Here is a 21,868-nt window from a genome sequence, read left to right as displayed (position 1 = left end):
TCCCACCCCTCTAGGTGGTCACAAAGCACCAAGCTGATCTTCCTGTGCTATGTGGCTGCTTCCCACTAGCTATCTATTTTACATTTGGTAGTGTATATATGTCCATGCCACTCTCTCACTTCATCCCAGCTTACCCTTCCCTCTCCCTGTGTCCTTAAGTCCATTTTCTACGTCTGCGTCTTTATTCCTGTCCTGCCGCTAGTAGTTCCATTTATTAAGCTGTTTGGTCCAAGCCATTTAAGCTGTCCTAACAAATTAGGAACCATTAAAAAATACACCTAAATCAAAAGAAAATCTATTTTTAATTTTATTCTTAACCACAATTGCTTGCTAAGGGGATGTGTGTGTCTATAGGGCACTGAAGTTCCTCAAATCTGGGAATCAGACTGGACACCCACTGCCACCCTCATTTACTGGTCCACACCTATTTTTCACACAGTACTTTTGCTTCTTATTGCCAAAAACCCAGTTTCACAAAAATGATATCATAGAAATGAATTTAATGTGATCTAATGTTGAAATTGAACAGCCTCCAGCCAGCAGTTCCCAAAGGTTCAATAGATGTTGAATATCACTGTTTGCTGCAAAAAGTTAATATATCCCACAGCACCTCTGTGAACTCACTGTGGCGCCCTGGGCACCTCAGCACATAGTTTGGGAACCACAAGTGTAGAAGTAAAGCATGTGGGCTCTGGAGTCATCACCTGCACAGGGATGGTGTAAGGATTACCCTTGGCACACACAGGAGTTCCAGAAAAGTTAGGGCTCCCTGGCACGGAGCCACGTTAACGGAGGTATTTTATTTGGTGCTGGGGGGACAAAGCTTAGCCAATTAGATACAGCTCCTGCCCTCAGGGAGCCTGAGAAGCATGGAGAAGGCAGACAATGCAATAAGCACACGAACATGTCACTATAAACAGTAATTAGTGCTACGCGGGAACGGCTCTGAGTACTTTAAAAGCTTATAACTGGCGGCTTCGTCTGGTCTGGGGGGTCCCAGGAAGGAACTCAGAGCCTGGTGTTTTAATTAATGTCTAAAGCAAGTGTTGGTTTTGCAAGAGTAGAAGAAAATAAGGTTTTTCCAGGCAAGAGGAACAGCAGAAAAAAGACCCCTGCAGTGAGAGGGTGCAGGCCCCGCTCAGGGGAGGGCTAAGCATTCCCTTCCACCAAGAACATTCATTTCACAAGTGATGCTGAGGACAAGCGACGCCTGCAGGACCAGGGTCCCCAGAGGATCAGCTGGTTCCGGAAGGCCCGGATCGTACAGAGCAGGACTCTGCAGACCTTGCCTGTAGAGGGCACGTGGCCCCTGACACCACCACTCAACTCTGCAGTTGTCGTGCAAAAGCAACCACAGGTAACAAACAAATGGGCATGGCTGTGTTTGAATACAACTCTGACGAAAGCAGGGATAGGCTGGCTTTGGCCAGCATGTACAGACCCTTGCTACAGAAGCCTTCCACGTGTGCCTCATTAGGTAGGCCAAAGGAGGGTAGCTACCTACTGAAAAAGCAAAGCTAGCGCTGGGCCTCCTAGGGTTTCCAATGGAAAAAAAGTAAATAAACACAACATGTAAACACAGCAGAGAGACAACAAAGACGAGCAGTCACCGTCCGGTCAAAACTCAGAGCAAAAATAGTAATTCTTACCCTTCTCCGACATCTTTAAATCCACCCAAGCAACCTCTGCTCTTCAGTACAGGAGTGGACTGCATCATTACCAAAGGCCAAAGATAATAACATCAAGGAGCAAAGCACTCCGGGGGGAAGGGTGGGCGGGGGAAGCCTGATTGGCTAGTGGCTGAGCGCCGGGTCGTTAAAAACAGCAGCTGGGTATCCGCCTCTCTGCTTCACCTGGCGCGCTCTTTGCAGTCTGTCCTCTGCTTTCCTCAGCAGCTTCTGGCTGGCTTTTTCCTATTAAAAACAACAGTGCGAGAAGCCCTTGCACTTTAGGCATCTCCGAGAAACAAAGAAGGTCAAACTGAGTCTCCTTATTAGTTGTTATGGCAACAAAGAAAGTATTGCAGAGGCACGGGAAACGCCACTATAGACCTCACCGCCTGAGCTTTAGTCACAACACAGCTCCCCTTCCTGGGTGTGAGCACCCGCCCCTGCGGAATCTCACTGGTGCCCTCAGCCGGGCCGCATCCCAGCTCCGCCTGCTGACTTCCCCGAAGGCATCTTGTTTAAGAATACCTTGCTGACTGCCTCCAGGTAACAAACCTCACCTGATGGGAATTCTCTCCATTTCAATCTCCTCAAGGTTTCTTAAAACGGGATTTATACCTCCTGCATTGGAATTACCTAGAGATGCTGATTGAAAATATAGATTCATCAGCTCCACCCCAGACCAGCTAAATAAGTTATCTTTTGCCAACATTTGATAACTACAAGCTCAGAGAGTAGAATGTGGGCAGCGGTATTTTCTTCAGCACAAATGTAGGCAAATGATTATCACCTGCTCCTGCCTTGGCTGACCCAAATCCCTGTAGGTTGAGCCAAAAGCTCTCTTTGAAATCAGCCAGCACTGACTTTCATCAGAGGGTGAGCAGCTTGCCCTCCAACATTTAATCAAAAGAACTTAAAATTTCAGTATGAATGAGAAGTACTGAGTTTGTGTGGAAATCTCAAAATGGATTTATTTTTTCTGGGACTGAAAGGGAAAATTTTTGTTAATAGTTGGTACAGTAGTCCCCTCTGCAAAGGTCAAGATTGCCCCCCCAAAAAAATCATAAAATATCTCTTTATGTAAATGTACATTCTCCTTAGTTTTTTCTATCTCCTGCACAATTGGCTTAAGCACTTTGAGGTCATGGATAAGGCACTGTGAAGGAAGGTACACTGCTGGTTATATTCACACCGTATTTTTAGCAACTAACACACGGCCTGGAATACCCAGAGACAAGACAATACTTGGTAAATGAATAAACGAATCACAGAAACCCAAGCAGTCTCACGTGGAAAGCATTTTAATAACTACTGCATCATGCTGCCTTAAATTGGGTAAAAGGTCTTTTTAGCGCCGGCTACAATAAGCATGCAAAGGGGAAGACAAAAGCACACCTTCTGCCAAAAAACAGTCACTTTTCTCAGTATATAATTAAAACAGAAACAACTACGTCTAAGTGAATCCTGCCGCTTAACCTCTGGGTTTGTTTATCCGCAATGTTGGTGCAAGTGCTTGAGAATTCAGTTTGGTTTGTGTACAAATCCACCACAGCTTTGAAATGTTCCCCCTTCTCACACTTGGATATTCACCACTGACATTAGGGATTAGAAAAAGAAAACTCAAAACCACTTCAAATCACTATTTCTCTTATTTAAGGCCAGAAATTAAAGTGTCGAAATTTCTCATGGTTTCTACCAAAAACCTGAAACTGATAAAAGACAGAATTTGGTGTTCTTACAATCTAGAGTAGGGAGGGGTTGTCAAGTACGGTGTGGGCGAATCCAGCCTGTGGCTTGTTTTTGTCAATAAAGTTTTACTGGCACATAGCCATGCCTCTCCTTTAAGTATTACTGTCTATGGCTCTTTTTTGCAATACAGTAGGAACAGTGACACCATATGACCCCCAGAGCCTAAAATATTTATATTCTGGCCCTTTAAAGAAAAAGTTTGCTGCCCCCTAAGGCAGCATGTGTAAGGGATTTTACACAGCAGTCTCTGGAATCAGATTGCCTGGGTTCAAATGTGTCTACCATTTAGTAGCTGTTAACATAATCAAACAGGAAGGCCATTAGACTGGGGTGATCCTAATGCCTTGATAGCCTACATGAGCAAAGCAAAACGTAAGCCAGAGTCAGTGCATGAAAATCCGAGAAAATGAAACTTAGGAACAACCAGCCACAAACAGCCAACTAGCCTTTCCCAGATAAGGCAACCACTAGAGTCAGTCAAATAACTGCCTTGCTTTGCTTCCAAGTCTTCTCTGTAAAAACCTCCTCCTGTTCACGGAGCACCTCTAACTACTTTTGGTTGGGCGCTGCCTGATCCAGAGATGGATACTCAAATAAACTCTTTTCATCTGCCTCAGTTTACCTTTTAACAGAGCTAAGAGATCTTGGGCATATTTTTAGATTATTTAAAGCTCCTTAAGGCTCAGTTTCTCATCTGTTAAATGGGAACAGTAGTTACACTTACCTCATGGAGTTGTTGTGGGGATTCAGTAAGATAACACAAGTAAAGCTCTAAGAATAGCAGAGACAATAAGTAGAAGCTGTTAGCATAATCTAATAGCACTCTAACTCTTTTCTGTCAATATGTCTCTTTTTTGAGAAGGCCTAAAAGAGGCTCTGGCTTGTAGTTAACTACATTCAGCAACATTTCTTCTCAGCAACATTTCTTCACACACTCATTAGCTGTAGACTTGCTTCAGCAATTCTGACTTCATTAAAATTATAATTATTTCTGTAATTCCATTTGCTTATCTACTTCTTCAACTTAATCCCCCGTGCTGGCTGCCAAGGCCCTGGGAATCAGGGAGAACCTCTTATGAGGCAGTTTTAGATGAGAAAAATAAATAAATAAGAGCCAGATGGAGTCAGGAAAATGAACAGTGAGCAAATTATCAAACGTGTTTGGCAAACCAAATTTTTTAAAGATGAAGACATATACATCTAGGAGAAGTAGGATGAGCTAAAAGGATGTGAAGAGCAGCTACAGAGAACACAGAACACAAGTGCATCCCAGTGAAGCCATTAGCACTAAATCATTTCTATATCTCTAATCCACTAATTAATTCTTAGCTGAATTTAATCCTCCCTCCCCCAATATTTCTCCACCCCTGAGAAAAACACATCCTAACCAGCAGTGTCCTTGGAAATCCCAGCCAACTCAGATCCAGGTGGGATTTTAGCAGGGCCTTTGGGGTTTTATTGGTCAATCTCCATTTTAGGAAATTATGCATTTTTGGAAGGAACATAAATGAAAATGAACCTTCTTAATGTCCCTTTTTTGGGGACTTAGCAAAATTTATTTTTTTTCCTAGTGAAAATAATCATTTTGGAAGGGCTAGCCCCGGGCCTGACACTGAGAATGTATACATACCATCAATGTTAATTTGCCTCCCCTTGTAGAAAGAATTCTATCCCAAGGATAGGAGTTTAATCCTCCATTCATTCAACACTTACTTCTCAAGCATGAGCTACGTGTTAGGCACAGTTCTAGGGCCTGGGAAATAGGATTGCCAAACTTAACAAGGAAAAATATAGACCATCCAGTCAAATTTGAATCTAAGATGTACAATGGATATTTTTAAGTACAGTTATGCCCCATGCAATACACTTATACTTAAAAAATTATTCATTGTGTATCTGAAATTCAAATTTAATTGGATGTCCTATATTTTATCTGGCAACGCTACTGGGAAGAGAGTCGTGACCGAGACAGACACGATCTCCGCTCTCTCATGCAGTTTTATAGCAATTCTAGCCTCAGAAGCTCACAAGACTTCATCCCCATCTGGCAGTTTCCTGGTGGGAAAACCTGGGGAATAGAGTGACCATCTCTTTCGAAGTACATCACCTCTCGGGGTCCATTTAGCAGATGTCACTCTGTATTGAAATTGTGTCTCTATTTTCCTTGTCATACTCCTCTGCACTTAAGGTCCCTCGTGACAGAGCCTGTGTCTTTTTATCTCTCTGTCTCCTGACTCTGTCTAGTAGATGCTTAGCACAGACCAGCTGAATGAACAAGTGAACAAACGCATAAATGGTTGGATTCCATCAAACGCGATGCCAAACCACACTCATGGCTCATAAGGCAAATATTCACATACCTTCAGAAACACTGGAGATACAGAGAAAACCATATAGCCAGAATCCCACGACCCTATGGGTGAAGAATGATCTTTTATTTTAAAATGTTTTGGGAAAGTACACCAAACAAAATAAAGGCTTTTTTAAAAAGGAGGAAGAGGGGAGATGGTGTGAGAGAGAAATTGTAACCCTATAAAGAACATAAAGGGTGCTTGGAAAGGTGATTTATTAACATAATAGGTAATACTGAGTTAAAGCACTGATTTAACTAATGGGGAATATAATAAAATATGATGGCCAACAGTTAAGCGGAACCATAATATCAATAACTGAGGAATACGGTATAAACGAATAACAAATGAGAGCCATTTTATTGTCAGTACTGTCATACAATTGAAACACTCAGAAGGAAAAACCACAAGAACCGGCAAAAGGATAGATTCAGAGAGGTGCCAGGGACATGGTATCTACAATAGAAAATCATTTTGTGGCATCGACTCCTTTCTGTCCAACTGTAAAAGAGGGAAGAAAACGTCGATATCTATAGAACAGGTTTCGATTATGCTAAGTTTTTTTAAGGAAAGAAAAAAGAAAAACCTTTTAAGGAAAAGGTTTCAATTATGCTAAGTTTTTTTTTAAGGGGGAAAAAAAAGAAAGGAAAAAAAGAAAAAGACAAAATATGGTATTGCAGAGTTTCCCAAGGACCACGCAGTTAGCCAGGACGTGTAGCTTCTTTTCTTCAGCGCTTCCCTCGGGGTCATCCTCTGACCTCCCGGGTGGATCTGTGCCTGACACATCACAAGCATGTCACACAGCAATTCTTGGCGGTTCCGTCAGTGCTCAGATGGGTAGGCAGGAAAAGTCTCTGTTCGATGAAGCTTCAGAGGGCTGGTGACATCTTTTCCAAAAAAGATTTAGAAATCGGCAGTTATATTTCAAGAAAGCCCACAACCAGATTAGCCAGTCACAAGTTTCTCTATAGTGGAAATCAGTAACATAGGACACGGGATTTTTTTCCCAGAGGCCACTCACAGGGATATGCAAATGGAAGTCATAAGAGATGGTATGATTAACATCTCATTTGCATGTGGCCTTTGCACTGAGCTATGATCAGACCAGTAGCAGTTAAGGACAACCTCCTCCTTAATGTTTCGTCTTTTTCAACTCCTATACCCAGAATATTTAGAGGAGATGATATGGAATCAAAGGACTGTGGAATCTTTTGGCGAGGACACTCTTTGGAAACCGGACCAGAAGTAAGACAATATTATATTTATACCTAGGAAATCTTGCAGTAAAAGAGGACTTCTTAAAATCCATTTAGCCTTTATTATTTCAGGTTTAAGTTCCAAACCAAGAAAAATGAAGAAGCCAGGAAGGCAACACACGAGGCAACTGTGAGCCCCCTTTGTGACACAGGATAGGGCTGAAAACTTTCTCTATAAAGGGCCAGATATGAAATATTTTAGATTTTGTAGACTGTATGGTGTCATAGCAAATACTTAACTCTGCTGCCTGTAGCACAAAGGCAACCAGTTAATATGTAAGGAATGGGTGTGAATGTTCCAAGGAAACGTGAAGAGAAACAGACAGCAGGCTGGATTTGGCCAGGAGGCCAGTTTTCCAGTTCTTGCGGACAGAGCACCATCTGCTGGCTATAAGCGTTACCACAAGCAAAGGAATTCACACTGCAGACCAGGTGAACAGCTCTCTGAAGTGAGCAAAGCAAAACCTACACAACAGTACAGCATTCCTGGAACCAAATGTGTGGATCAAGCCGGCCTAACACACAGGGAGATGGGACCCCAGCTAAGTGGAGCATGTTTGCCCCACCAACACGCGCTCAAAACACTGGACCTAGTGAAAAAGGTTCACAGTGGCCTCTGGCCCCCTAAGCCTTAAGCTCTCCCTCATTATCACCAACAGCCCTGGCCTCCATCACACCTCAGCTGAGTCTCTTTCTGATATAAGAAATCGGGGATCCAGACATTTGCAAGCCTCCAATCTGAACCATAAGAAACTCTAGTCATACAGTCACTGGTACACAATAGCAGTGATGATTATTAAAGTAATTTGAATATTAAAATATCCCAAATCACTAGAAATCATTTATTCCAGCCTCCGAGCCATTTTGGACATGAATTCTATTCTCTTTCCAACACACACACACACACACACACACACACATAAGCACACGCTATAACGTAGAGAAACTGCATTAATGGGCTTGAATCCTACAAGTAAAAAATCCAGGCAAATCTTTATTACAGTTTGATAAAAAATTCCCTGCAGGAAGTAGACAGCATGCGAACAATACTGATGCAAAATCCATATCTCCAGTCAAGTGCAAAGCCCTTCCTGAACCTTCAACGGTAGCTCCTTAGACTCTAAAAATTTTCAAGAAAAGTGACTGACAGCATTCACTTGGGGTCAAGTCGAAATGAATACACCTGCAGCTTCTATCATGATGGGTAACTGAAACTGCCTGGCTTGGTTGGAATACTGTTTTTAAGCTTAAAGCCAGGAGATGGATTGAGAGATTATTTTTACATTTTTGCAGTTCACACAAAGGTCACAAGCTGGTACTGGCCTGTGGACACCATCTGGGCCCAGCCCTGTTCTCTGGCCTGCGCAGGGCTTGGAACATTTGGAATTGCTTGTCAATAGCTGAATGACTGCAAACTTCCCGTAAAGGGTGGATGTCCCTGTTTTCTAGGCCTGCACTCTCCCTGCCATTTTTTACTAGGGACCCCATCACTCAGTCCTGGCATGTCCTCCTGGCCCCTACAGACACGTGACCTTGAGACCCTGGTTTATTTGTCATCTTTTCACATTTGCTCAGATCTTAATCTATTACTTCTCTCTTACCAGCTGCATATACAATGTATGTGACTGTGTTAGAATTAATACTGAAAAATCAGTGTTATAGAGAACACATTTTTGGTTGCCAAGGGGGAGGCGGGTGGGAGGGGTGGATTAGAAACTTGGGATTAGCAGATGCAAACTATTATACATAGGCTAGATAAACAACAAGGTCCCACTGTAGAGCACAGGGAACTATATACAATACCCTGTGATAAACCATAATGGAAAAGAACGTGAGAAGGAATGTATGTATGTGTGTTACTAAATCACTTTGCTGTATAGCAGAAATCAACACGACATGGTAAATCAACTATACCTCAATAAAAAATAGATTATAAAAGAGAAAGAAAAACCAATGTTAACTCCTCCAAGGTAGCCACTTGCTCCAAGAATCTATCATCCTTAAAATAAAAATGTAAATCGCATGGCCTGGAACCAACCCGCTGGAGGAGCTATTTCCATCACATGGTATTTGTCTTGGAAACACTTCGGGAGGAGCAGAACTTCCTCCCAAAGGCAAGGACATATGATAAAAGAAAGAGCGAGCCCTGGACTACAAGTCAGAACACTGAAGTTCTAATGTCAGTCCCTCCGCCCAGTGACTATGTGATCTTGAGCAAGTACTCGACCTCCAAGGGTCTCAGTTTCCGCCTTCATTGAAACGGAGAAGATAGTCCCACTCTTGCCAACTCGAGCTGTTGCCAGGTGAACCAAATAAGCAACACGGAAGATGTCCCACAGTGATGCAAACATCTGATGCCACTCTTTGATTTCCTAAAATTATCTAAAGTCACATCTGATCAATGATACGTGCCTATTTTTTTCTTTTTTTTTTTTTTGAAACAAGGGATGCTATCTTCCGAGGCAATTCCAACAGAAAGGTTCTAAAATATTGAGCAACGGAGCTCCTTAAGATTAAGAGCAAAATTCCTAAGATGTTAACTTTGAGGAGGAGGTGAGGGCGTTTGAGAAGAACATCGCTGTGAAGCTGGACACACCCGCTGTCTCCTAAAGGCCCTTGTGCACCAGCCACACCGCCTCCTTTCTGCTCTTTGAACATGCCAGCTCGTTTCTACCTCAGGGCCTTTGCACTTGTTGATCTCTCTGTGGACAATGCTTTTCCTGCTTCTCAGTATGGCTGTCTCTTCTCAGACTTCAGGTCTTGGGGTAAATGCTGCAGCCCCTCTAAAGAAGTCCCTTTGTCATCATCCTCCCCAAACCGACAACAGCTCTGCTTCACCTTTCTCTACTACAAACACTTTCTTTTCAACCTGACATGGACCAAATTTGAAATTAAATATATGTGTGTAATTACTGACTGTGACTCTCCTTTCGACTATAAGCTGTAGGAGGGCAGAAACAAGCCTGTCTAGTAGCCCCAGTGTACCTCCATCACCTAGCACAGTGCTTGGCATAAAGTAGATGCTCGATTAACATTTGCCAAATAAACAAATGCGTCAGTGAATGGATGGAGAGAGGAAAACCTCAACTCCTTACTAGATAGGTGATCCGGGACACATCACTAACCCTTCAGATCCTGTGTCTTAGCTGCACATGGGTGTAAAATACTCTCAGGTGGCTGCTTTGTGGACTAAATGAGACCATGTATGTTAAGTTCCTAGTGCAAAACCTGGAACACAGCGGATCCTCAAGAAATGGTAGCTTTTATAAAGATAATGAGTACGTCCAGTCTCCCTTGTATGGAACAAACCTGGCACTTTACTAGAGGTATGTTAATGTTTGTTTATATAAAGAAGAAGAGACAAGACTGCATGTTTCAAATAAATTTGCAGAGCTCTGATTTAAGCAAGACTAAACAGATCTTTTACTACAGGACATCTCGGAGTCTGAAAAATAAAGATTTGCTTTCTGAACCTCCTAAAGGAGAATTTAACATGCAGCATTTTGCCCCAAACTTATTGGAGCATAGTACTTTTCTGGAGGAAGATGGTGTCGACCAGGGTTAGGACAATACAGAAGACAACTGGAAAAGATGACTCTGGTTATTTTATACAATGAATTCTTAAAAGAATCCTGTGAATACGGTGCTCAGCACACTGTTGAATGCTTCCGTTTCATGAATTCCTTCCCAGTTTTCATGATAAACCTCACAAGTTGCCTCTATATATACCTAAACATAGACAAGAATTTAGTTTTGAAAACTGGCAAATGGGGTGGGAGAAGCAGTGAGGGTGGATTGAATACGTCTTAGTGTAGGTGGGTGTGTCCGAACCAGCACCTTCCTCTCTCCACCAGAAACGGCAATAATAAGGTGGTAATTCCAAAACCAACCAGCAGGTGACTCTCTAGGACTAAATTTGGAGAAGAAAATTTTCTCAGACCAGTTGGATAAATTCCCTCGTAAGGGTCTGATTTCCAAGAATAACCACCAGATCTGTCAGAAGACGTCGGCTTGAAATACATTAGGGTAGGTGAATTGGCCAGAGGATTACAACTCATGGATACCAGCAAAACAAGAAGAAATTACGTGCTGTGTAACCTCATCCTATGGCACACGGGGTCGTGATGTTACTAGTTTTTCTCAATTTCATTTTTTTTCTGGGGGTGGGCAGAAGGGAAGAAGGAGAGCAGGTGGTATAGGTGGAATAGATGAACTTATCCCATTTATTTGTTGTGTAAATGACCACCCCTGATAATAAGCAAGATAATTTTAGGTAGTCTGTGAACATTTTTTTTAATCTATCAAATTTACTGGTGAGTTGAGCCCCCAAACTGCATACACAGCACGTATTAGCACTGTATCTTAATGAATGCTGGCGACTAAAAAGCAATCCACAAGGTAAAATAAATATGGACAAATCTACACAGAACACGCTGGTGAGGAAATATCTCAGTAAACATCGGTACAAAAAAAAAAAAATGAAGCAATTACAATGCCATTCTCATGCACAGAAATATTCCAAGATAATAGGACATTTCAGTGAGTATCAGTATGCAGTCAAAACAGGAATAATGTAAGAATTCTACTGGAAATTTGTGTTCAGTGAAGGTCATACTATATAACAAAGAGCAAACAATAATAGTTTTAATTATCATCTTCAAAACCTAGAACACAATCATCTTCAAAACCCTATAAAATTATCAATCACAAAGTCTGATAACCCATCGTCTCTGAGGGAATTCTGTGGCATTTTTTTCTCATCACTGGTTATTTATTTCGTTAGAAACTAAGCTATCACTATCTTCAAATGACTGTTTTGTAAGTATTACTACTGCGCTCATTTGGAAAATCCATACCAATAAACTTGAACTTAAGTTTACAGTAATGCAGGCAAGAACCTTGTTTTATTGTGCTTCACTTTACTATGCTTCGCAGATATTGCATATTTTTAATTGAAGATTTGTGGCACTCCTACGTCAAGTAAGTCCGTTGGCACCCTTTTTCCTAACCGCATTTGCTCACTTCGTGTCTCCGTGTCACATTTTGGTAATTCTCACGATATTTCAAATTTGTACATTATTATTATATGTGTCATGGTGACCTGTGATCTTGATGTTACTACTACGACCTGCTGAAGGCTCAGATGACGGTTAGCATGTTTTAGCAATAAAGTATTTTTAAATTAAGGTATGTACATCTTTTTTAGACATAATGCTATTTATTGCACACTTAATCGACTACAGTATAGCGTAAACGTAACTTTTGTGTCCACTGGGAAACCAGAAAACTTGTGTGACTTGCCTTATCGCAATATTCGCCTTTTTGAGGTGGTCTGGAATCGAACCCCGAATATCCAAGGTCTGCCTGAACCTTTTGAGTGTTGAATTATAAAAATAATAGATAACAAACCTAAAGATAAAGATTTATCAAATAAACCCAAATCCAATTCTGATGAGTCGTTTGGTTGGTGGCTTGCTATTTTTGACAAAAACAACAGAAACTTCTCAAAGAACATGATTTTTTTCCTTTGCGGTGAGGTTTTGCGTTGCTCTGCTCCACTTGTAAACATAACATTATCACTACTGTTATTTTGGAATTAGTGGGTCACTCGTCTTTGATGATCATCCCAGACCTGTCAGCTACGTATGGTTTTCCAACCATAATTGGGCTTTTTGCATGCACGTAAATCTGCGTTTTTTGTCGTCGTGGTTTAAAAAAACTACGTCTGTATCCTGGAAAACAGAGTTGTTTTCTTCGTAGCAAACAGATGTAGACATTGTCAGAGGTAGTTGTATAAACCCAAGGAGCATAAAAAAGGCATGCTAAGAGTATCTAAAACATCTGCTTTAAACTTAAGAAGATGTTTTAAAATATTAAAGGGTCTCTGATAAGACCCTTAGCCTTAAATCATTTCTGATGAATGCCTACTCGTTTTGGTTAAAGAGAGTTAGATTAGTTAAAGTAAGGATTGTAAAGTGAGCGTCTTCTTCATATGACATTTTCTCTGTCCAGATTGTCCTGAGGATTTTTAAACTCTGGGATATTTGCTAATAAATTCTGAAACTGCAACACATACTAAATATTCATGACATCCTCACTCTCATCTTTCCAAACATGGTATTCTGGGGAAATCCAGTGATTCATCAACTTTGATACAAGTTGACTATTCTCAAATTACCAGGCTGTCTCTCAGGAATTCAAGCAATTTATCCATTTTCTCTTTACGAAGCCTACATCACTTTGGTTCTCAACTTTCTTTTGCATTCCAGACACACAGAATCTGAAAAGACATACCTTTTTTGTAAAGATTATTTGGGTCTGTGTAGACAGTCAAGTTACAAAGCAACTCTGTAGCTTTTTGTGAATATATGTTCATAACACATGCTTCTTTTAAACCTTCAGTAATTACTATTGGTATTTGTACAGTTGATCTTATTGTGTGTTAGAAAAATATAGGTAATTGGTATAGCAGTATAAAGACAGAAAAATATACTTTTAAAAATAAATAGATTTAAATAGAAGAGACGGAAGAAAATTGAATAATGGTACAAGCAATATGTAAATGACAAAAACTGTGATGATATAAGTCAAATGTTGCAAAAATTTCTGAATTTGTTCTGACGTGAAACCAATGGCATTTATAACAACCTGATCTAACCCAACCCTCCCTCTCTGTGTAGATGTGTCTTGGAAGGTAAGCTTATTTATCAATTATCAAGGCAGTCACTTGTCACTCCTACAGGCACTCAGGACATAATTTTTGAGCATCTACACTATGCCATGCTCCCCACAAGTGAACAGAGCCTACAGTCATAAAGCCTAGAATGTAAGAACCTTCACTGCCCTCTTACCATTATACGGCCATTCAACAAATATTCATGGACTCCATGCAAGGCACTGAGGGATAAAATAACGAGGAAAAAACAAAGACACAGGTCTCCAGCCCTCCTTGGTGTTACTGCTTCTTGGAAGAGCTAGTCCTGAGTCAACTGGCCACGCAATTAAATATGAAATGAAAACTGTGGTGGGGCTGTAAAAGAGGGTGCCCTCGTCTGCATCTTAGGGGTACACACGACCAGAGATTCCACACCAGTTATGATAAAGTCTGGGGGACCTGCCTTGGAGTCAGGGAGGGCCCTGGAGGTAAGACCTAGGGATGACGAAGAGTCACCTCAGACAGGGGAAAGGCACAGAATTCCAGGGAGAATGACCAGGAAAAGCTCTCTGGGGGACAGATGATCAGTAGAAAGGGCCGCAGGGAAGGCTGGGTGACCAGGGCACAGAGAGCAGGTATTCATGGCCGGGGCCACTGTTTCCTGTGGTCATTCATTCGTTCTTGCATTCATTCATTTAGCAAGTTTCTGCAGACGAACCAGGTTCCACCCCGTAGATGTTCTTCCATGTTTGGGGATCTCTGCGCCTCATCAGTGAAAAGGTCTCCAGCAAGAACCCCCTACACAGGCCTAGTCATTTATTTATACGTTACATATACACAGGTATCCTTATATATAAAACATACAAAGATACATCTAAAAGGATAAGAAAATGTTTTAACATTTTTCTAATTGTCCCCCTTGTCCCTCCATGGGCCATTGTGTACCCTGCTCCAGAGATCACTGTTCTGGAAAAGGGGCCTCTTAGGATTGGCTCAGAGTCACAGCAGAACCAGCGCCCAGGACTCCCCGTCCCCCAGGCCATTCCCTTCCCAGGAGAGCGTGGGTCCCAGGCTTGAGAGTCATGAGCATCACCGGGGGGCTTGGTAACACATTCGGGGCCGGGCCCCACCCTCGAGGTCCTGGGGGGGCCCGAATGTCCGCACCGCCAGCGGCACGCTCCCAAGGAATGCCGAGCTGCTAGACGTGAGTCCGCTCGACTATTTCCCCAACCGCGGGCCAGACCTCGTGCCCAGACCCCGTGTAGGTCGTTAAAAGCGCATGCTGCTCAGCCGCTCCCTACACCTTAAAATCTAGCATCTCTGGGGGTGAGGGCCCAAGAATCTGCATTTTAAACAATTCCCCCCAGGACACTGTGATACAGTATAAGTGATGGGGAGTGAGACCCCTCGACAGGGGCCAGGCTCTGGGAGGAAGGGGGCTCACCAGCCTGGCGCGCATTAGAGGGGAGGAGCTGAGCCCTATCCCCACCCCTCCCCCCCCAGCCATCTGCCCCCAGCCCTCCCCTACCCCACACAGTCCGCCCGCGCTCACCTTGCAGGCGGTAGAGCTGCCCCGTGCTGTGCTGCCGCGTGATGTGCTGCCAGTAGGCGCTTCGAGGCAAGGGCACCATGGTGCTCAGCGAGGCGGCCCGCTCACTCATCCTCATCTGGAGCTGTGTCAAGGAAGAGAGCGTGTGTCAGCAACCCCGGGGCCGCGAGAGACCTGACCCAGGGAGCTCCACACAGGGAGCTGCAGAAGCACGAGCTGGCCCGTCAGCCAATCAGTGCGTACGGCCCCATGGTGGTGGTGGACGGCTGTCGGTTTCACTGACTTAGCAGCATCCGTTCTTCAGCCGGCTGGCAACAGTGCATTGATTTTCCTTGGGGGTACTTCCCTCCAGCTCAATCGATTCCGTTATGGTCAGACCCCACCACTGATTCTAGGGGTGACCCGGTGACCTGCGTCAGGCCAATAAGACACAATCCCTGGGGACATTTATCAGGACTTTTGTGGAAGAGAGAATCGGTAGAGGTAAATTAAGGGGTTTTTCTGACTTTTTTTTCGTTGCTGAATCCCAGGGTCTAGATTATTTCTGGAACGTGGTAGATGCACAAGAAACACCCGTTGAATTAAATGTTTATGAGTTTTTTTGTGGGGTTGCTAAGAGGACAGCAGATGGGCCTGGAGCCTATCTTGGAACAATAAAGGGAGAACATGCCAGTCATTGGACACTATTCCAAAGGAGACAGCCAAGAAAAGGAGGGGAGAGTCCCGACAAGCTCCACTGAGACCCTGGATCCTACCTGAACCAAGAGACTAGCATGGGACTTCTCAATTATACAAGCCGATTATTTCTGTTCCGTTTAAGCTGATTTGAGTTGGGTTCTATCACTAGTATAAGAAAAAGAGCCTTGTCTGCCCCTACAAGCACCTGACCCTCATTCCAGACACTGAGGGATGAAGAGGAAGTCGTAGCTTTTGGCACCAAACATCTAGGAATATCCATCCTGAAAGATACAGTGTGAGGCCCCAGGTCTTTGGGGAGTAGTCAATGGCCTGTTCGAACACATGGGGTGGGGCGGGGGGGAAGATTCAAAGAGAAGACAGCTTAGTGGGATGGGCAGGAGGTGAATAGAAATTTACATGTGATGGATTGGATTCTTTATCACAATAGCACAATTACCAAAATGAGTCTCCAAGTAGAATTACATAGCACTAGGTTTCATGGGGACATTTCTTCCTAAACATGTCCTGTTAAACCAAAAGGGCAAAAAGCTGAAAACAAAAGCTAGTAGAGAGGTTCTGTGGCTGTTTCTCTATTTCTGCAGAAACGAAAAGTCTCAAAAGTTTAAGAGCAAAAAGCAAAACCAAACAAACCAAAAAAATCTATTTACCAGTGACTTCTGGTGACATTCAACCTCAATAACATGGAATACAAGAAAATAAAGGGAGGAAAAAAACTGAATTCTCAAGGTACTGATTATAAGAATTTCTCAATGTAAAGGGATTATATTTAATATAATAAAATTTTTAATATAAAGCAAGTATTTGGGAAATAGCTGTTAAATTCAAATTACTCACTATATTACTGTGAATATATTTCTGCAGCCCAGCATGATCTGACTGTACTTTTAGAAAGCTTATTTAGGAACAAATAAAATGACACTAATGTCATGTGTCATAGAGAACATTACAAAGCCGGTTCTCTGTTTCTTCCTTAAACCTTTGAAACAATATCTAATTTTATGAAAGAGGCATTTTAATTGTCTTTGGAGAAGTATGCTGAGAAAAGTCTTCTTATTTAACAATGCAAAAATGTCTGAATTCTCGAAGATTGAGAAGACTCAGGAAGTCATGTGGTGAAGAGTCTAGCTGGAAGGTGTCTGCCCCATGCTTCTTTTTATTTCAAATATATCATATCTTTTTTATAACTCATTTTCTTCACCTGAACAATGTATTGTTAGCATGTTGGCATTTCTACAACAGCATTTTTTTTTTTTTTTTTTTTTTTGCGATACGCGGGCCTCTCACCACTGTGGCCTCTCCCGCTGCGGAGCACAGGCTCCGGACGCGCAGGCTCAGCGGCCATGGCTCACGGGCCCAGCCGCCCCGCGGCATGTGGGATCCTCCCGGACCAGGGCACGAACCTGCGTCCCCTGCATCGGCAGGAGGACTCTCAACCACTGTGCCACCAGGGAAGCCCTATAACAGCATTTTTAATGTCTACATAGTATTCCATTATATGGACGTATTTGTTTTTGTTTTTTTTAACATCTTTATTGGAGTATAATTGCTCTACAATGGTGCGTTAGTTTCTGCTTTATAACGAAGTGAATCAGCTATACGTATACATATGTCCCCATATCTCCTCCCTCTTGCATCTCCCTCCCTCCCACCCTCCCTATCCCACCCCTCTGGTGGTCACAAAGCAGCGAGCTGATCTCCCTGTGCTGGCCCTCATCCTTCTTTATTGCTGTAAGTGACCCTTCCCCTCTGAGCTTGCTACCCTTCCCATCTCAGGCCGCACTATGGCAGGGGGCCTGCCATTGCCACCCACCTGTGGTGCCTCCCCCCTCCCCCCTCCCCACCACTGCCTTGATCTCTCAGCCTGAGAGCTGCCCCCACTCCTCACCTGGCTAACACCTACCTTCCCTTCAGGAGGCAGCTCAGGAATCACCTCCTGACGACTCTTCCCCCTTCATGACACCAGGTGCTTCTAGCAGACATCCCACAGCTCTGCTCTTTCTCTGATCATTTCACTGTTTTGTGACAGCAGCTAAACTAGCCACCTCCTCCTGTAGCCCATGCACTCCAAGAAAGTGGGGATTATATCTTTTATCTCTGTGTCCCCAACACCTAAGTGGGGCCCCTGAAGGCTGAACAAATAGAGGATGGATAAATGAGCCAGTGAACCCAGCTCTTGCCCAGGGAATAAATCCTAATCAACCCAGCAAATCAGAAGCACTGTTAGCCCAGAGCTGAATTCCTGCCGAAGCTCCAGGTCCAGGTTAAACTAACGTGGTTCTCAGGGGCTGTGGGGAACGTGGTAATAAGACGGCATCATTCTAAAGACGGAGACACAGAGAATGGGCTCGAGGACACAGGGCAGGGGGGAAGGGTAAGCTGGGACGAAGTGAGAGAGTGGCATGGACATATACACACTACCAGATGTAAAATAGATAGCTAGTGGGAAGCAGCCACATAGCACAGGGAGATCAGCTCGGTGCTTTGTGACTACCTAGGGGGTGGGATAGGGAGGGTGGGAGGGAGACGCAAGAGGGAGGAGACATGGGGATATATGTATATGTATAGCTGATTCACTTTGTTATACAGCAGACACTAACACAACATTGTAAAGCAATTATACTCCAATAAAGATGTTAAAAAAAATAAGACTGCATCATTCTACTCTGCATTCAAGTGATGAGCAGAAGCAGGGCCTCGGGGAAAGACCTGCTTACGTGTGTATGCACAGGCGGTCAGGACAGTCCAACGGCGGGGAGTTCAGCTCGACACATTTATTCATTCTACTAACAGTGTTACTCAAGATCCCACCAGGGAAGAAAGGCAAGGCTTTGTGAATGTCAAAGAAATGCCTTCTTGTACTTCAACACTCAAACTTCCCCCCTAAACAACAGGGATGCATGTAGGTCTCTTCCTAAGCAGCCTGAGAGAGTTCTGACGCTGCCCAGTGGCCTGAGATAATCAATCAACGGATGTAATTGGTTGGGTTTCAAGGACACACAAAGCATTGTGCTGCCGAGGGTGGCAGGGAGCTGACCATGGGGTAGGAGACCCGGGCTCCCGTTCAGGTTGGGCTCCAGATGAGCTGTGTGGCACGGGACACACCCCTCCCCGCGTTTAAGCCTCAAAAGCTCCTCTCTCATGGAACATTCCTTCCTAAGGAGACAGACAATAAAACTAAACAAATAAAAAAGAAAAGGACTGCCATAAAAAAGAATGAAGTCCTGACACACGCTACAGCACGGATGAAGCTGGAAACTTGATGCTGAGTGAAAGAAGCCAGTCACAAAAGACCACACAGTGTATGATTCTATTTACATGCAAGGTCCAGAACTGGCAAATGCAGAGAAAGCAGATTGGTGGTTGCCTACGGCTGGGTGGATGATGCCTAAAGGAGATGGGTTTCTTTCTGGGATGATGAAAATATTCTGGAGTTGACTGCAGTGATGCTTTCACAATTCCATGAATATGGGCTTCCCTGGTGGCGCAGTGGTTGAGAGTCCGCCTGCCGATGCGGGGGACACGGGTTCATGCCCCGGTCCGGGAGGATCCCACATGCCGCGGAGCAGCTGGGCCTGTGAGCCATGGCTGCTGAGCCTGCGCGTCCGGAGCCTGGGCTCCGCAACGGGAGAGGCCACAACAGTGAGAGGCCCACGTACCGCAAAAAAAAAAAAAAAAAGGAAAGGAAAGGGTAGATCTTTATGAAGTGACATGAAACAATTCTAAAACCAAAGGTCCACCATTCCTTATCTATGTATGTTGGTGGGGAGAGCTCGTCATCACTGGGACAGGTTTAAATACTGTCTATCCACACTCTGATGACTCTCAAATGCATATCTGTAGCTCCAATCTCTCCCCTAAACCTCAGGCTCCTGTATTTCACAGCCTGCTTCCCACTTCCACCTAGATGTCCAGTAGGCATCTCTCATCTAACATGTACAAACCAGAACCATCGTTTCTCACACTTCACTCCCTAAAAGCTCTTCCCCTTCTAGGCAAATGGTTCTTCCATTCAACCCATTGCTCTGTTTCAAGAAGAAGAGAAACCTTTGAGACTACCTTGTTTCCTCTCTATCCTACAAGAAAGTTCAACCATCAGCAAATCCTGTTGTTCAAGATGTATCCAGAATCCACTTTTCACCACCTCCCTCCCCACCAACCTGATCCGCACCATTAGCACTCACCTGGATTCCCAGATGACAGAAATAGTCCCTAACTCTGCTTCTTACTTGTACTCTCGCCTCACCCACCCCCAGTCTTTCCCAAACAGCGGCCAGAGTGCCCCCTTCAAGAGTAAAGCCAGGGGCTTCCCTGGTGGCGCAGTGGCTGAGAGTCCGCCTGCCGATGCAGGGGACACGGGTTCGTGCCCCGGTCCGGAAGGATCCCACATGCCGCGGAGCGGCTGGGCCCGTGAGCCATGGCCGCTGAGCCTGTGCGTCCGGAGCCTGTGCTCCGCAACAGGAGAGGCCACAGCAGTGAGAGGCCCGCACACCGCAAAAAAAAAAAAAAAAAAAAAGAGTAAAGCCAACTGATCTCAGCTTTTCTCAGAACCCTCCAATGACTTCTCAACTGACCCCATGCAAAATCCAAACTCTTGACCACAAATGAAAGGTCATATAGGATGTGGCCCCTACTTATTTCTAGACAACACCTCCTACCCCTCTTCTCATTTCATCTGCTTCAGAGTCACAGCTTTGTACTTGAACATGCAAAGCACAGAGCTGCCTCGGGGCCTGTGCACTTACTGTTCCCTCTGCCTGGAACAGATGTGGTACGTATGTACAAAGGAATATTACTCAGCCATTAAAAAGAACGAAAAAATGCCATTTGCGGCAACATGGATGGACCTGGAGATTGTCATACTGAGTGAAGTAAGTCACACAGAGAAAGACAACTATCACATGATATCGCTTATATGTGGAATCTAAAAGAAAAAGGATACAAACAAACTTATTTACAAAACAGAAACAGACTCACAGACTTAGAGAATGAACTTATGGTTACCCGGTGCAGGGGGGGGAGAATGGGGGAAGGGATAGACTGGGAGTTTGGGATTGACATGTTATATGTTGCTATGTTTAAAATAGATAACCAACTAGGACCTACTGTATAGCACAGGGAACTCTCCTCAATACTCTGTAATAACCTAAATGGGAAAAGAATTTGAAAAAGAACAGATACACATATTTGTAAAAAAAAAAAACTGGCCCTTAGAAATTTCCACTCTTCCCTTCCCCCCTCTCTCTGCCAGAGTATCACCTTATCAGGGCAACAAACCTCCTTCATTCTCTGTCCTTTACAATGCAGTCTCCTTCACAGCATTCACCAACTCTTGATACAGTTTTATGTTTATTATCTATTGATGACTGTCTCATTCTCCATAACAATGAGTACATTCTTTGAACCAAAGGACTGTTTCTTGTTCTCTGCTGTACTCCTGCTTCCTAGAACAGGGTCTGACACAAAGTAGATACTCAGAAAATGAATGTACTTATTAATACATAGATACCTTTATATCTATTAAGGGATATGACGTTCCGGAAGGATGCAAAAGAAGCTGGTCATGGGTTTGCGTCCGAGGAAGTAAACTGGGAACCTGAGATGATTAAGCATGGGAAAGAGACTTATTTTACACTGGATAACATTTTGTACAATTCTATATCATGTGTGAATCAAATCTTTTATTTTATTTATTTTTTATTATATTTTTTTTTGCGGTACGCGGGCCTCTCACTGCTGTGGCCCCTCCCGCCGCGGAGCACAGGCTCCGGCCGCGCAGGCTCCGCGGCCATGGCTCACAGGCGCGGCCGCTCCGCGGCATGTGGGATCCTCCCGGACCGGGGCACGAACCTGCGTCACCTGCATCGGCAGGCGGACTCTCAACCACTGCACCACCAGGGAAGCCCTGAATCAAATATTTTAATCCAAAAGCCTTCTTTTGAAAT

At 43.8% G+C, this 21,868-nt stretch overlaps 1 protein-coding gene across 1 annotated transcript in view; it reads right to left on the bottom strand.

The window, feature by feature from the left end:
• Window positions 1–6,100: 6,100 nt before the first annotated feature.
• Window positions 6,101–21,868, bottom strand: part of DOK5 (docking protein 5) — a 141,098-nt gene continuing 125,330 nt past the window's right edge. Inside the window, exons 7-8 of the mRNA XM_030839141.2 lie at window positions 15,231–15,351; window positions 6,101–6,654 (exon numbers count right to left, since the gene is read on the bottom strand). Of these exons, the coding sequence (XP_030695001.1) occupies window positions 6,590–6,654; window positions 15,231–15,351 (186 nt within the window). The 3' untranslated portion in view covers window positions 6,101–6,589. The remainder of the gene's footprint in view (window positions 6,655–15,230; window positions 15,352–21,868) is intronic.

The sequence above is a fragment of the Globicephala melas genome, chromosome 15 (assembly GCF_963455315.2).
Source record: "Globicephala melas chromosome 15, mGloMel1.2, whole genome shotgun sequence".
NCBI classification, from domain to species: domain Eukaryota; kingdom Metazoa; phylum Chordata; class Mammalia; order Artiodactyla; family Delphinidae; genus Globicephala; species Globicephala melas.
The sequence above is the reverse complement of the archived record's forward strand: the minus strand, read 5'-3'. Positions and strand labels throughout refer to the sequence as shown.